The sequence below is a fragment of the Poeciliopsis prolifica genome, unplaced genomic scaffold, assembly GCF_027474105.1.
Source record: "Poeciliopsis prolifica strain line A6 unplaced genomic scaffold, Auburn_PproV2 SCAFFOLD042, whole genome shotgun sequence".
NCBI classification, from domain to species: domain Eukaryota; kingdom Metazoa; phylum Chordata; class Actinopteri; order Cyprinodontiformes; family Poeciliidae; genus Poeciliopsis; species Poeciliopsis prolifica.
Window position 1 is genome coordinate 3,281,327 of NW_026562417.1, and position 14,360 is coordinate 3,295,686.

At 40.1% G+C, this 14,360-nt stretch overlaps 2 protein-coding genes across 6 annotated transcripts in view; one reads left to right on the forward strand and one right to left on the reverse strand.

The window, feature by feature from the left end:
• The window catches only part of zgc:162331 (uncharacterized protein LOC793007 homolog), a 23,087-nt gene extending 14,296 nt beyond the window's left edge, over positions 1-8,791 (reverse strand). The window contains exons 1-2 of one of the 3 annotated variants that reach the window (XM_055055632.1): positions 8,734-8,791; positions 368-891 (exon numbers count right to left, since the gene is read on the reverse strand). In XM_055055632.1, the coding sequence (XP_054911607.1) occupies positions 368-674 (307 nt within the window). In that variant the 5' untranslated portion in view covers positions 675-891; positions 8,734-8,791. Of the gene's footprint in view, positions 1-367; positions 892-7,977; positions 8,135-8,733 lie in introns of those variants that run through there. The other 2 variants (XM_055055633.1, XM_055055634.1) reach the window with 2 other exon arrangements.
• Positions 8,152-14,360, forward strand: part of slc13a4 (solute carrier family 13 member 4) — a 19,558-nt gene continuing 13,349 nt past the window's right edge. For 2 of the 3 annotated variants that reach the window (XM_055055628.1, XM_055055629.1), the window contains exon 1: positions 8,152-8,363. In XM_055055628.1, coding sequence (XP_054911603.1) covers positions 8,241-8,363 — 123 coding nt within the window. In that variant the 5' untranslated portion in view covers positions 8,152-8,240. Of the gene's footprint in view, positions 8,364-11,578; positions 11,682-14,360 lie in introns of those variants that run through there. The other variant, XM_055055631.1, reaches the window with a different exon arrangement.

Consider the following 14,360-nt stretch of genomic DNA (forward strand, 5'->3'; position numbering starts at 1 on the left):
GGACAGATGGCTGAGCGTAGCACTGGAAACAGTCAGTGTCGTTCTGATCAGTAATAGTTTCAATGTTTCAGCCAAATGTATAAATGTGTATTTATATTTCACGTAGTGATTTCCTTTCAGTTATGGAAAGTTTTGCATTTGCATAACTCCCCATTGAGAACTTGATTTTCCCAGCTGGCATCACTGTGACTCCGGACGACTTCAGGTTAACGCCGGGCTTTGCCAAACCAAGATCAGCGTTTTAGCGTGAGAGTCAAAATTCACGACACATTTTAAAATAAACTTAAACCAAGTTTGAAGAAAAAGAAAAAGCTTCACACAATCATAGAAAACACTAAACAAGTGGCTAACTAGTGGAAGACCCAACCTGTGTAGTTGTTGGTGAAGACCTGAGTCTGCATCTCTGTTGGCGCCTCCGTCTGGTCTTCCGTTGGCGCCGCCGTCTGGTCTTCCGTCGGCTCCTCTGCGGGTGTTTGGGCTACGGTCTGCAGGTCCGGCTGCAGTGGCACCGTGGTGTTGGTCCAGTCCTCTGGCAGCATCGCGGCAGTGGTGGACCGGCTGTCCTCTGGGCTCAGCGTGGAGCTCTGTGCCAGAACCAGACAGCAGAGCAGGGGCAGGAGCAGCAGCATCCAGAGGCAGCTGCCTCCACTCCTCCATCTGTGCCTCAGTGGCATGGTATCAGGCAATGAAGAAGAAGAACTCTGCAAGAGGGTACAAGGACCCGAACTCACAGCCTCATAGTCTGGCTGCAAACAAAAAGGGAAAATCCTTCACTTGGGGGATGTTGGCTGCTTCTTCTTATCCTCTTTTTCTTTATTCTTCTTGATGCCCTTCACTTCAAACCCTTTGTGGACCGAAGCAAACTGTGTTTGCCCTCATCATCTCGCCGCACTGCATGACAGAGAGAGAAGGGATGTAAGAGACGGTGGCACGTCCGCGTACGAGCCGCATCCAGCTGTAATCTGCCCCGCTCTGCTCACTCGCAGTTATTCTCTCTCCAGCCTTCTACTCTCTGTCCCTGGGCTCACTCATTCGCTCAGCTGGCTTACTCTCTCCCCCTGATCTCCAGCTGGGCTGACTGAGCTGTTGCGTAACACCAACTCATTTGCTGAGCTGTAACTCATGCAGCCTTAAGTCCAGATATTCCTGGTCCCTTGTCTACCCTTGAAACTTGTTTCTCAGAGCAGAGTGCAGACTGCCGCTTGTCAGGGAAGATTGCAGACCGAGAAGACGTTAGCTTCTCCAATAGCAACCTGAAGACGCAATCTCACTTGGTGTAAGGAGGTTTGACAATGAAAACAGCAGCTGAAAACCACTTTACAGGAGGTGTTTGTGGCTAAAAAGTCTGAGTCAGTTTCTGTTTCTGACATAATCTTATGAAAGAACATCTAAAAAGGCAGCTTTCAAACATGAAAAAAGGCAGCCCTAAACCCTCGCTAGGCCACTCTGTGCATCAAAGTATGTTTGAGATCATGACAAAATTTGCCATTTTTTGTGGTTCTGCAAGTCATGGCTAATCGTTCAAATCCTTTAACACTAGTGCTATGGCGTTAGGCTGCTAGTGTTGCTCAACCTTTGACTATACCAACTTTTGCAGCTTGAAAAATCTTACAGCGCAAACTTTTTTTGCCGCTCTGCTCTTTCAAAGTTTATTTCAGCTAGCTAACTAGTCAGGCTGTCTGCTCCTGCCCAGCCTGCAGTTGGCTACTTAACAGCCAACAGATGGATCTTGTAGCTTGGTAGCAAGCTAGTTAGTTTTACTTCAATCGGAATGATGGATGCCGTTCCCAGTTTTTCATGCCTAAAAGCACTAATGAACATTTAATTAATTTTTAAGAAATGTTTATAGTTAGCATGTAGCTTCAGCACATCTCTTTCAAATTCAAACACTTCACTCATTTTATATGCATCTTTGGTCGTTTTAGTGGTGCACTGAATTTTACTCAACACTTTACATTTTCACTTCAGTTTTTTTTTTTTCAATAAATGGTGAAAAGGTGGAATCTGTAGTGTGTGAATTTGTACAATTAACGTCCTCGGTGCAAACCAGCTAATGAGAACTGCATTGGGGTGTACTTTCTTGAGAGAATCCCCATAAGGTGATGTAAATTAATGTATCATCACAAAGCTTATCAAACCGTCAGGATTTTCATTTTGTTTCATCCATGCGGTAAAAAACGTGACTTCCTGGCACGCGTTTCCACCGTGGCTGTATTTGTTCGTGTGAGCCTGTGAGTGCCGGGGGTGGATGTTCAGGTGTAATGTGATGACCCACAAAAGCTCACGTTGATAGCTTTCTGGCCTGAAAGTCCGTGCAAAAAATTGTGAATAATTTATGGGTCTCGGACCAAAAATAGACGAGCGACTAACGGGGAAGGATGCCGTCGGTGAGCGAGTGTCAGTGTCAACATGAGCAGAAGGGGTAAAAAAGAGACAATTTTAATGGGGAAAAAATATATATATACAGAAAACCCAGAAAATGATTTGAAAACATAGGCAGATGGAAGGAGAGCTAATCGCTTGAAACAAAAATGTTAGTCTAATGCCAGGCCTGAAGAGGGGGATGAGGAAAGCTCTGATGGTGCAAACTGCATTATTTACAGCCACTGCCTTTCTAAAGTGGACAAAGTGGAAAGTTATTTTAAGCCATCAAATGACATCCTACTGAATGTTTTCATATCTACATGCTAAGTGTGAAACATGTCTTACTTTTGTTTAAGTTAACAAAAGATTTAAAAAAAAAAAATCGAAATAACGCTGTAAAATTGCCCATAATAAATCATTTGCCACCTTCGTTGTCACATGTCCCCTGTTCTTTTCAGCTGAAAAACCACTGTTCTGGGGAAGAATATGAAAAATTCAAAAGCTGCAGAAGCCTGGCTGCATAATTGTGCACATCAAGTGACTCTTTGCCGAAGCACCTTTTGAATCACTTCCAGCAGTTTTCTTTGCTCAGGAGGCTTCCTAGCATCTTGTCTCGCCAATATCTCCCGACTCCCAACAGCAAAAGTTCCCCAAATCTACCAGATTGTAAGAAACTCTGAGCTCCACAGCTGTTCTGTCAGATTTAACTCTGGACTTTGGTTAGGCCAGACCAAAGCCTGGTGGAGTCACTGTTTGGATTTATGAAGTAAGGACTAAAACCAAACTTTCTCCTCATCTCCAGGTTCCTATTAGACAGCAGAAGGTCAAGGGTCAAAGCTGATTGGTGTTTAGAACTGCTCATGATTTCATCTACCGAACTCCTTCAGAATAAAAGTAACCCCAGATCCTGATCCTGCCACTGTCATATTTCAGGTAAAGCATTGTTTTCTCTTTTTGTTGTTGTTTTTGGACACATTTTTTTCACACAATTGTGGAAGAATTTTATGAAGAATTTGTATTAAGAATTTGTTGAAATAAGAGGCTCCCTCCTGTACTTAATATTTTTGTTCCCTTTGTTGCTCCATTGTAACCCCACGGCAAGCGAAAGCCCACATAACTATGGGAATACTCTGAATAAATATAATTGATAGCAGATGTGAGTCTGTGTGTCACATTAAAAGTTGGTAACATTCTTGTCTATCAGCCATGACACCTATCACTGCATCCCTCATGGATAGAATAATTCTACACACCTTTGTTTAAACATCAAGTACAAACATCGATGTAAATCAGAAAAAGAAGATGACTCAAAAAGTCATCTTACTGACCAGGTGAAGAAAAACACTCAATCTGTCACAATGAACAGTAAAGCGATACGTTTGTACAGAGGAGCCAGAATGACTAATATTAGCAGTTTTTCTGACTGGATGTTCACAACAGCAATCTGCTACTCTGACACTATCAGCCTAAACCTCTGTGTGATATCTTAGAACCTGTTGAATGCCGTTATATAATCCAAAAACCCACTGACTGCACTAATGGCGTGTGCTCACGTGTTTGATATTCTGCTAATCTGTCTGCAAGCTTCTTTCTGCTTGTGTTTATGAAGAAAGTGGAGGATTTGAGGTAGCTTTGGATTTAGTTTTGTTGCTAAGGCTGAATAAACATTAAGTGTGTATTTTCATTTCTTATTGAATCAGTATTGAAATAACTCAACATAAAACTGAATAAAAAGGACATGGTCACCTACTAGCAGAATAAGTTTCTTAGAGACTATAATAAGTTTTTTATTTTGAAAAAAACAACAACAAAAACAATGCTTTTATTATCTAGTATCTAGTATGGAAATACAACTTTTCTCATCTCTGGGCAAAGAGTTGTCATCTATTGGAGTATTCAAACCTTTGCCATTTGTATTAGCGTTGGTAGCATGCTTGCTCTTTAAAACTAAGGAGAGATTTTTGTTCTTTATTTCCTCTATGACACCATAAAGTTCAAATCCAATGTTCATTTTCATCTGAACTTAATATTTAAAAAAAACAAAAACCTGTCTGCTAATTTTTCCCAGAAAAGCGTTTTTCTTTGCAGATGATCACCTTCGATTCTACTTCATGCAAATCAGAAAACTATAGTTTTGACAATAAGTAAAAAATATTTACACGTTAGAATTTGGAAAGTAGAGTCAGAATAGAGAACTGAAAATAATGCCTCGCAAAGTTAGCAGTACCTTATTTCAAAGTAAACCTGGAATACAACTTTGGGTACAACTGAGCTCCATCAACACCTTTCTCGATTTACTCAGTGCTCCGTTGAACTGGTATTAAGTCGAGTGTATTAAATACACAATGCATTTCTGAGTTTATTTTCAAAGTCTTTTCTGGTTATATTTAAGCCAACTGTCCTTTTAAAGACATGTTCTTGATTTTGGGGTGATGAAAAAGTGTTTGGTAAAAAGATTCACCCCTGAGGACGATTCGGCATTGCTAAACCTTGAACAGGTCAAGGTTCATTCAATGTGATGAATGTCCATGTTGTTCCGCCAATAGATTCCTTTCTGCCTTGGTAGTGAAAACATTTTCTGAGATAATAATCCCAGGATTAATCATGCGTTAAATTGTTAAGAGCTTTTGAATCTTTGGGATTAATGCCAGAAAAGTTGAGTTATTTCCAGCTTCATCTCGATTCCATGCCCGATCGAGACTTCCTTGCTCAAATCTGCCTCAACGTCAGGTCAAACCAAGTCCACCCATTACTCTCACTAAGCCTTTAATTACAGGAACATTAAGGAAATCTCGGAGTCTTGCTGTTTCACAGCTGGGGTCTGTAGACAGGAAAAAAAATCTCCTCTGATTGAATATAGCCTTAAAAACTTGTTTTCTGCACACCGCCTGGGTCTAAAGCGGCTGACTGCGACTCCCGCTGCGACAAAGCCTCAGGATGATGAGGTCAGGATGATGGAAAGGATTGGAAGGCCTGATGCAAATTGGAGGAGATCCTGGGAAAGTATCCTCAACAAAACAATACCACTTTAGATGTTCTTGAGTGCTGTTTGTTGATCACAAACATAATAAAAGTCAGGCTGTCCCAACGATCGATTGATGCATCGGAGTTTAATGCTTTACTCTTTTATCACTCTGATCGCTTGATCCATCTCTCTTCAGAAATGCTTGTGAAGAGACACTTATGATGGAGAAATGGAAGACGATTTGGGAACCAGAGGCTGCTGTTGTAATCGCTAACGTCTTGAAAACCAAACACAGAACTGTTAATCTGTCGTCTGAGGATTTGGGTGAAGATCCTGGCTTTGAGTGACTCCATGCAGCTTTGACATTGATTTGGGAGGCAATCAGCTGCATCAGATTAGACCTAGACAGCCTGGCGTGGGATAACACATGTAGAAGAAGACCGGGGGAATTTTCTTACCTCTCCTCTTGTTCCTTTCTAGACTAAAACGTCTAATCTACCTTTTACTAGTAAATCACTTCTGACAGTATCAGGTTCAGGTTAGGGTTGAGTCGAGGAATGCAACATCTGTAGTTCCATTCCTCGTCTCTAGATGTGAATTTGCTTTAGTTATTTGAAATGTAACCTGTAACACACGAACTTAAAAGTTCACAAACAAATGTCTAATCGTTTGGAGAAAGAAAGAAATTTGGGATGACTTTGAATATCCATATTCACGTCCTTCTCTCCGTGTTTTCAAAAGTCAAAACTGGAAGTAAAACTAACTTTCCGAGAGCACCAATAGTCCAGAAGATAAATAAATAAATAGCAAAGCAAATTTTTGTTTAGATGAATTTGATGAAAGTTTTTAACTGCCAGCAGGAACATTAAACTGGGAAGTTGTCTGGAAAAAACATACTTTCTTGCACTGACGCTGTTTATCCACCAGAGGGCAGTACTGTTCCACTGGCTAAAATCCTGCATTTTGAGGCGCTAGATTTCTCTCTGGTTTTGCAAAATAGGTCAGAATAGATTTTCTGCTCCCGTGGTTATATATTATGTGTATTTTTCTTATTTTTAAAAATGCGTTATTTAGATGTTTGTTGCCATTAGGAATTCATCGGCTATTAGCAGATGAATTTCAAAGCAACAGAAAACTTATCAATCGGTCAAATCAAAATAGAACAAACTCAGCATTTACCTCCATTCATTTTCCCATCCATCCTGACTGCTTCCTTTGCTCTGCTGCCTGCAACCTGGGCCAGACTTTACAAAGGGCTGACAGGGGCCGTAGCTCAGGGCGGCAATTTTTGGGAAGTGGCCAAAGATTTTTATTTTCGGTATTTTTTGTTTCACAAATATTGTACTGTGCAATAAAATGCCAAATCATGTGAGTTGTATTATTTTAGGATTGTTATGAATTTACCAATAGCCTGCTTATAAAAAATGCTGTGAAGTTATACAACACAGAGTTACTGGTCTTGGGGACGAATTAAACCTTCAATGCATCACTTTATACCTGCTGATTCATGTAGTTTCTTTTTTAAAAAAAATAAAACCTAATGTCATGTAGTAAAAATGATTACGTATGTGACTGGAGCCCACGTTCTTTAAATGTGGGCTCTTGACGTCAACATTGAACGTGAAAACACTGAACTTACGACTCTTGCAGAATTTCTGATAGTACGACTGTTTTTCAATGAAATAACTTTATTACATTTATTTTGACCATCCATCAAACACAGATGCCACTGTATAGCCAAGGTACTCTACATCAAAACAGCATCAAATCTTAGATGTAGCTGTATTTTCGTTCTAGCGAAGGATTAATTTCAGTTCTCAGATTTCTTGGACTATCTGTATCGTAATCAAAGATCTACTGGTTTTTTTTAGGGGGGTGGGGGGTTGTTGCCCAATGTATAGTGCTAAAACTGTCAACACATCTCATAATCTGATGAACTTCTCAGTTCTGCATCAAAGCTTAAAGCCACTTTGGACTTCAAAACTTATCTTGTAAAAGTGCAACAACCTTAGTCAGCGGTGTCCAAACCTCTTCAACTGCAAGTTCAAATGGTGTGTCTTTGAAAATGCAAAAAAAACAAAAAAACAAAATCATTTCGGTATAAATTATTTTTTAGCTGCCCAGCAATAAATGTGACATGTAATATTGAATGAAAACAGGAGAAAACAACAAATTATTGTAAGTGGGTTTAGGAGGTTTCAACATAAGATACATCTGGTTTACTAACTATTTTTAACTTTTAAGTTTTTTCGTTCTTATATTTTGTTGGTTATTAAAATGACTTTAGATTCCTTTCAGCAACAAAAACAGTGTATATATTAAATGTCCATCCAAATATGAATATAAAACAAGAACTTTCTATTAAAAAAAATCTTGCTGTATTCAGGAAAGTGGATCTGCTCTGCAGTAAAAAGTCACAAAGTTATAACAATATTAAAATGACAGAGGAAAAAAAAAAACACGAGTCATACGTAACATTTCCCTTTAAGTTATAATTGTACAAAAAAAAAAACACACAAAAAATAATGTTAATCCTAAAGTAGCATCAGCCTAATTAATCTGATGCCTTCATCAAACCTTTCCAGTCACCCTGATTGGTGAGGACTCAGCCAATGAGGGTGGGGCAACATGGAGGCTAATTAGCATACCTATGCAGCCCGATAAAAACTCCCGCAGCTTCACCTGAGCGCCAGACACCGAGGAGGGAAACCTGGAGCAACTGGACTGGTCCTCTCCTCCCGCCTCACCTCACCGTGGAAACACGCAGGGCCGCCTGGGTTCTTAGTGCGTAAATGCGCACAGCCGAACCAGAACTCTGCGCTCCCTCAGGCGGACCCAGGCTCAACCCCGTCGGCCGGCCGGTGGCTCCCTCGACGCACGGTTCCCGCCGACCCAGAGCTCCGCGTGCCCCATGAGGCTGGAGGCCGCAGCCAGGATGGACGTGTTCAGGAAGCTGTGGAGGGCCAGGAAGCTGATCGTGGTGGTGTTCATCCCGCTGTCGTTGCTGCCGCTGCCGCTGGTCCACCCCACCAGCGTGAGTAACGGCTCCACACGCCGCTTTTACCCTCAAAAGCCTCCAAACAAAACATCAAAGCCTGCGTTTGCTTATTGTTTCCTTCCTAAAATAGTGGCATAAGTCATTTTGTGCCAAAATTCTTTCTTTCTTTTTTCTTTTTTTGCCTAAAACATCTTCTGGAATGGAAAAAAAATGGTGATTTTATTCATGTCCATATGTGGATGGACGTTTAATATATATACACTGAATGACCGATCAGAGTTAGTAACTCCTGAGAACATTACAGTTGAGGAATGTAACATTTTGGAAATTCCTGTGGAATTCAGTTTAAGCTGGTTTAGGTTATTAAAAGTCTCAATAAATCCATAATCTAGGATTTGATAACTACCTGCTGCTGCCTGTGTGTGTTCCTCCTGCTGGCTGCACATGGCTCCACAGTCCTGATGGGAGCTCCGTTTCTCTGAGTGTGTGTGTTTGTGTGTGTGTGTGCGCGCGCGTGTGTATGTGTGTGTGAGAGAGAGAGAGAGAATCAATCAAAAGGCACACTGTGCCTCTGTTTGTCCCACTCCTCAGCTGATGAGTTGTGTGTGTGTGTGTGTGTGTGTGTGTGTGTGTGTGTGTGTGTGTCTGTGTGTGTTGAGGGGAGACATCGCCACATGCTGATGAGATACAGATCAGTTGCGAGCTGAAACTTGAGCTTATTTAGGCAAATATTTGCTTTATCTTGTCTTTAAACAACGATAATAATAATTGCGTTGCTGCGGATGAAACATCCCTGACAGATTTTCAGACTTTGTTCCAGAGGAGTTGGATCTGGTTCGGTTAAAAACGGTCGATTCCAGGAGTCCTGACCGACGCTGACTCCTACTGCAGGCCGTTTGGAGCAGTTAAACTCCTCGCTGTCGTGAAAGTCGTTTCCTGGTTTATCTGAAACGACGCGAAATTCAATCAGAGGGAATTTCTGATAACATTAACCAGAGTTCAGACAAACTTTTCCATACATTACTGACACTTGATGTACTGCACTGTGTTAGATCTGGATTTTGTTAGAGTGCATTTCATTGGATTTGAACTGGACTTTGTTGAGGAGATGTTGTGTGTTGCTCTGGATCTTTTATATGTGGATCTGATGTAGATGTTTATAAAAGACAGTTATTTAATCTGTCTGTTGAAAATGGCCTTTATCAATCAATCAAATTTTATTTGTGTCGCCCATTTCAGCAGCAAGGCATTTCAAAGTGCTTTACATAATAAACACAAAGTCATGCAACATAGAATCAACTATCAAAAACTACATTAAGTCAAGTGCCACAACAATACAAATGAAACATTTTTAATATGTAGGTACATTTACAGCACTTTCAGCCAATAATCATTCAATTTGTAATTGATTACATGTCAAAGCCAACTCTGAAACAAGAGCGTTTTTAGTTGCGATGTACTTATTTATAAAATGGTTTATTGATATTTTTAAGGGACTGCTAAAGTTAAAACTGGTTTCTTCTTAACATAAGATTTTTCTCCCCTCGTTAGATGAATGTAAAAACCCCCAACACCTTCATAACAAAGGGGGAGAAAAAAAAAACAATCCGTGCAATTAAGTTACATAATCAACCCACCTCCATGCTGGATTTTGGCCCCACATGGCTCCGTTACGACAGGGGGGACCTCAGACTGCGTCAGGAATGTGACAATGGTTCAGAACGATCCTTCCTCTGTGTGTGTGTGTGTGTGTGTGTGTGTGTGTGTGTGTGTGTGTGTGTGTGCGTCTGTGTGAGTGTGTTTGAGTGTATCTGAGTGTGTGTTTGGAGTGGTACTGTGTCCAGCTGCAGAAGAACAGAACATCTGTAGGACACAGGCAGGGAAGGTCAAACAGACACAGAATCAAAGAACAAGCTCCTGCTGCTTGAATTTTGTGTCATCAGATGTTAGAAATTAGTTATTTCCTGCTTATCTTTAATGTAAGCATTTAATATTAATATTTAAAGTTTAATAAAGATAGGGATGATATATATTTCTCATAGAATAGGATGATAAACATCATTAGTGTTGAGAAAATGACCTACCAGTATTTTTTTTTTGTAAAAGTCCAGTTTATTATTATTTATTTGTTGTTTTCACAAAAGTTTTGTAAATCACAAACTTTTTTAAGGCTTTGTTATTAGTGTAAAATAATGCAGTTTAGGTTTTACCACTCCAGTTTGTGGAGTACAACCTGACTGGTCCAAATGCCAACATGGCATCGTTCACATTCTCTCCTTAGTTTCCTAAAACATAAAAATGAGATGTTCTAGAATAAACCCGTTCAAGTGTGATCCGAGTATTTCGGGTTGAAATACTCGGAAACAGAAGTTCAGTCCATCTTGAAAACCACAACTTCAGCGTTTGTGGCGTCTGTTGCTCGTCCGCCATGTTTTCCCGCACAGAACCGTCCGTGTTTCCAAAGTTTCAGAGGTGTGCAGCGTGGTCAAAGCATAAATCAGGTTTAATAGTACCGTAAAAAAAAAAAATGTCCCACAGATTTCATAATGACAATTCTCTTAAAAAGGAGGAAAATATGAATATGTTTTGTTTGTTTGTTTGTTAAATCCAGAATAGTGTTGATTCCCTGAATTAGGGTTTTCAGTTTGGTGTAACACCAGGTAACATTTGTGTGGATTGTCTACTTTGCTTTTTTATTGGCATGTCTGCGCTCTCTGAGCTTTCTCCAGTCTAGGACTAAAAATGTGAAAACATCAGAGTGGATGGCTGCAGTATTTCATTGAACAAAGGAAGATTAAAAAGATTAAAATTAAAAAGATTAAAATGAAGATTAAAAACTACCTCCACTACTTCTTATCTCAAAAGTCCAGTGTCAGTGATATCTTAAGTGTTTGTATTGGCCTTTCAATGTGAGCTTGCCTGCTATCTTTTGTCAGGCATCTTCTTATCTGGTTTTGCCCCCAGACTGAAACAGTCCATCATTGATTTCATCACTCGCAGGTCTTTAAGCCAATGCGCGTTTGCCTCTGTTCCAATCTCCTCATCAGCCAGCTGTCATCCTGTCAACGGATGATCAATGAGACGTTCAGATGGGATTGGTTTGGTTTTTGGAGAACACCCTCCACCCATTCCAAAAGCTTATCGGTTGCATTCCAATCCATTCTTCAAAAAACTGGTTTCATTAGCAGGGAAACCATTTCTAGCTGCTTTCTGTCTGCCGGGTTGAACAGTGTGATCAATGTGAGGAAGCTCGAGGATTTCATGGAAGATGAAATGAAGTCTTGGCTTTGAAAAGGTCATGCATATCGGGATCAACGTTTTGGGAGTCACAGCGTCTGGCCGTGTCGGGTTGGGGTACGTCACTTTTTCCATGACGTCACCATCTTGCCGGTTCTTAATATGTATTTAAAGATCAATTTAACACCTGGGAATGAAACTTTCTGGCTCTATGCAGCAGAATTTCCCAACACAACGGCCTCTTTTTCTTTAAAATCATTTTATCATTTTATGTATGCAACGCTTTTAACAGAATAAAGAGTCGATTGTTTTTTATTATAGCAGAACTAGAAATGATATTTCACGGTGTGATGACAGATTACTTAATAGACCAACAAGACATATGTAATCTTCAGCCATGTGTAAAAATCGCAACTACAAATCATGTCCTGTTCGGAAAGTTTGCTTTAAGGAAAATTGTATTGATGAATTTATCTTTATCTCCACGGGACCAAGAACGTCTCATGTTTTCCGATGAAATTACATTCAAGCTGAAAGCGACTTTTTCATTCGTTGACCTGTATCTGACCTTTGCCATAATCAGACTTTATATTGAGATGAGTCAGGAACAAAGGGCTCCAGCTTCCAACTTGTGACAGTAAAGCAGATCAACTAAATGACAATAGAAGATCGTAGATCAGTAATTGGGGCCAATAATCGATCATCAGTGACTGCTTTTATTTATTTATTTATTTTTGTATTTTGTGGCATCTTCCTTTTTTCCGTGATTCACGTGTCAAGACTCAAACAACAGAGAGGAGCGCTGCCAAAAACAAAGTCTCTGTAAATCTGGGCTGCGGTTAGAAGTGATTTGCAGTTTAGTTGCACGTTTGCGTGCGAGGACGCTTCTGAGCTCCAATCTCCTTGTTTTGTTCTTAGCGCCCGGAATGACGGAGGTCATCTGAGCTCTTTTGAAGCTAAAAATCCCCAGGACAGATTTTAGACTCCCGGGCTCTGCAGATGGCTCGGAAACTCATCGACAGTCATCCCGTCGGGTTGACCGCGTTTGCGGGCCTGGTTGACGTTAGTGAAGAGGAGTGACGTGATATGCATTTTTTGCTATAAAATCTGAAAAGTGTGGCATTTGTTTGTGTTTAGCCCCCTTATTGTAATACTTTAAAACAAACAACAGCGTAAAAAAGAAGTTGTTTTTTAGGGTTGGAAACAAGTTTATGACACTTTTCAGCTATTTGTTTCTGAAAACCATGTTCCAGTTCATAATCACATAGCACTCTAGAATCTAAATCCTAATAAAATGCATTCAAGCGTGTCGGTATGAAGAAGTGGATTTGGTTTCACATGATCCTCTAGAAATGAAAAATGTTGTGAACTGTAACAATGTTTTATTATTATTTATTTAGCGTATCAATGAATGAAGCGAAGAGCGGTGAAAGAAACCTCCGCCTGACTTTGGCTAATTTCCCAAACATTAACGGTCAGATTATAGCCATTTTTAACAGCTAATGGGGCTTACCAGATGTTTTTTAACACGCTTCATAAATACTTTAAAAGAACAGAACTCTCTGATAATGGGTGGTTGTTGAAAAGCTCCCTGAAATCTCAGAACAAGCTCCCATTATCCTAATCCTTGACGGTGTTGATGGTTAATGCGCAGTCTGCGCGGTGCGGCACCACGCCGCGCCGCGGCGGCTCAGAGAAGGTCTGAAGTGAAACACGTGGAAAACTAAAGGACGTCAGACTGACTGCAGCTTGCTTATGGTGGGTTTTGAAAGTGCTGTAAAGGAAGTGGCTGTTTGCCGTCTGGACAGTCGGTTGGAGCCCTGCAGTCGATCGGGGCGTACAGATGTTTTGGGTTTAAGAGTGATTGTTGCTGCCTTTGCTGTCTGAATGTCTGGAATTTGAGTTGATCGTTTTCTAGATCTAGAAAATGAAAATAAATAAAACAAAAGTGTGGAAAGAAACCTTAGAGCATGAAAATATAATTTTTTTTGTTTACCTTTATTTCAACACCCTTTCTCTCAGAGTTATACTCCTTCCTTTTGTCCTTTAGTATTCAAGTCACTCCTTCCTTCATTTTGTTTGTTTTTTTCCTCCTTCCTTGTGTCCTTCTGTTTTGTTTTTTTTTTGTCTACTTCCCAGGTTGCATATCCACAGCCTGACCTGACCTTTTCAGAAATGTGTCCAATAAGTTTATGGCGAACTCGGTGAATTTAATCCTTTTAAAAATGGATGTGCTGGCCGGGAACATTTACAGTATAAATGTGTGAAACTTGGAAGAAAATAAATCCATATTAGAATTTTATTTATATATAAACATATATTTTTTTTAGAAACATGATGCGTATCTTATGATACATTGTCTAGACTCCTAGTTGTTGAATTTATTTCTTTTTTCCGTTTCTCGCCAGGAGTCTTAACAGGTTTGTCCAAACTGAAGATGCTCTTACTTCCTGTTTCCACCGAGTGATCGTCTCAGTTCTGTTTGGTTCAGTTGACTCTTTGTAAATATTGCACATTATGGGCCGTGATAAAACCAAACGAGTAACAGATCTCCTTTACTAACAGAAAGTAACAGAAACGTGTTTCTTCACAGCAAAATTGAATCCAAGTGCTGTCGAGCATTAGCGTGATCCGATTTCTGTACTGAACATTTCAAAAGTTGCCTTGTTCCTGACAGGTGATTTAATTTACCCAGTTCACAAAGCATGTGACTGCACATGTTCAACACTAGATACTAAATATAGCATTTACTTCAGGTGTTATAATATTAGAATGAAATCATAATTCAGAATAATC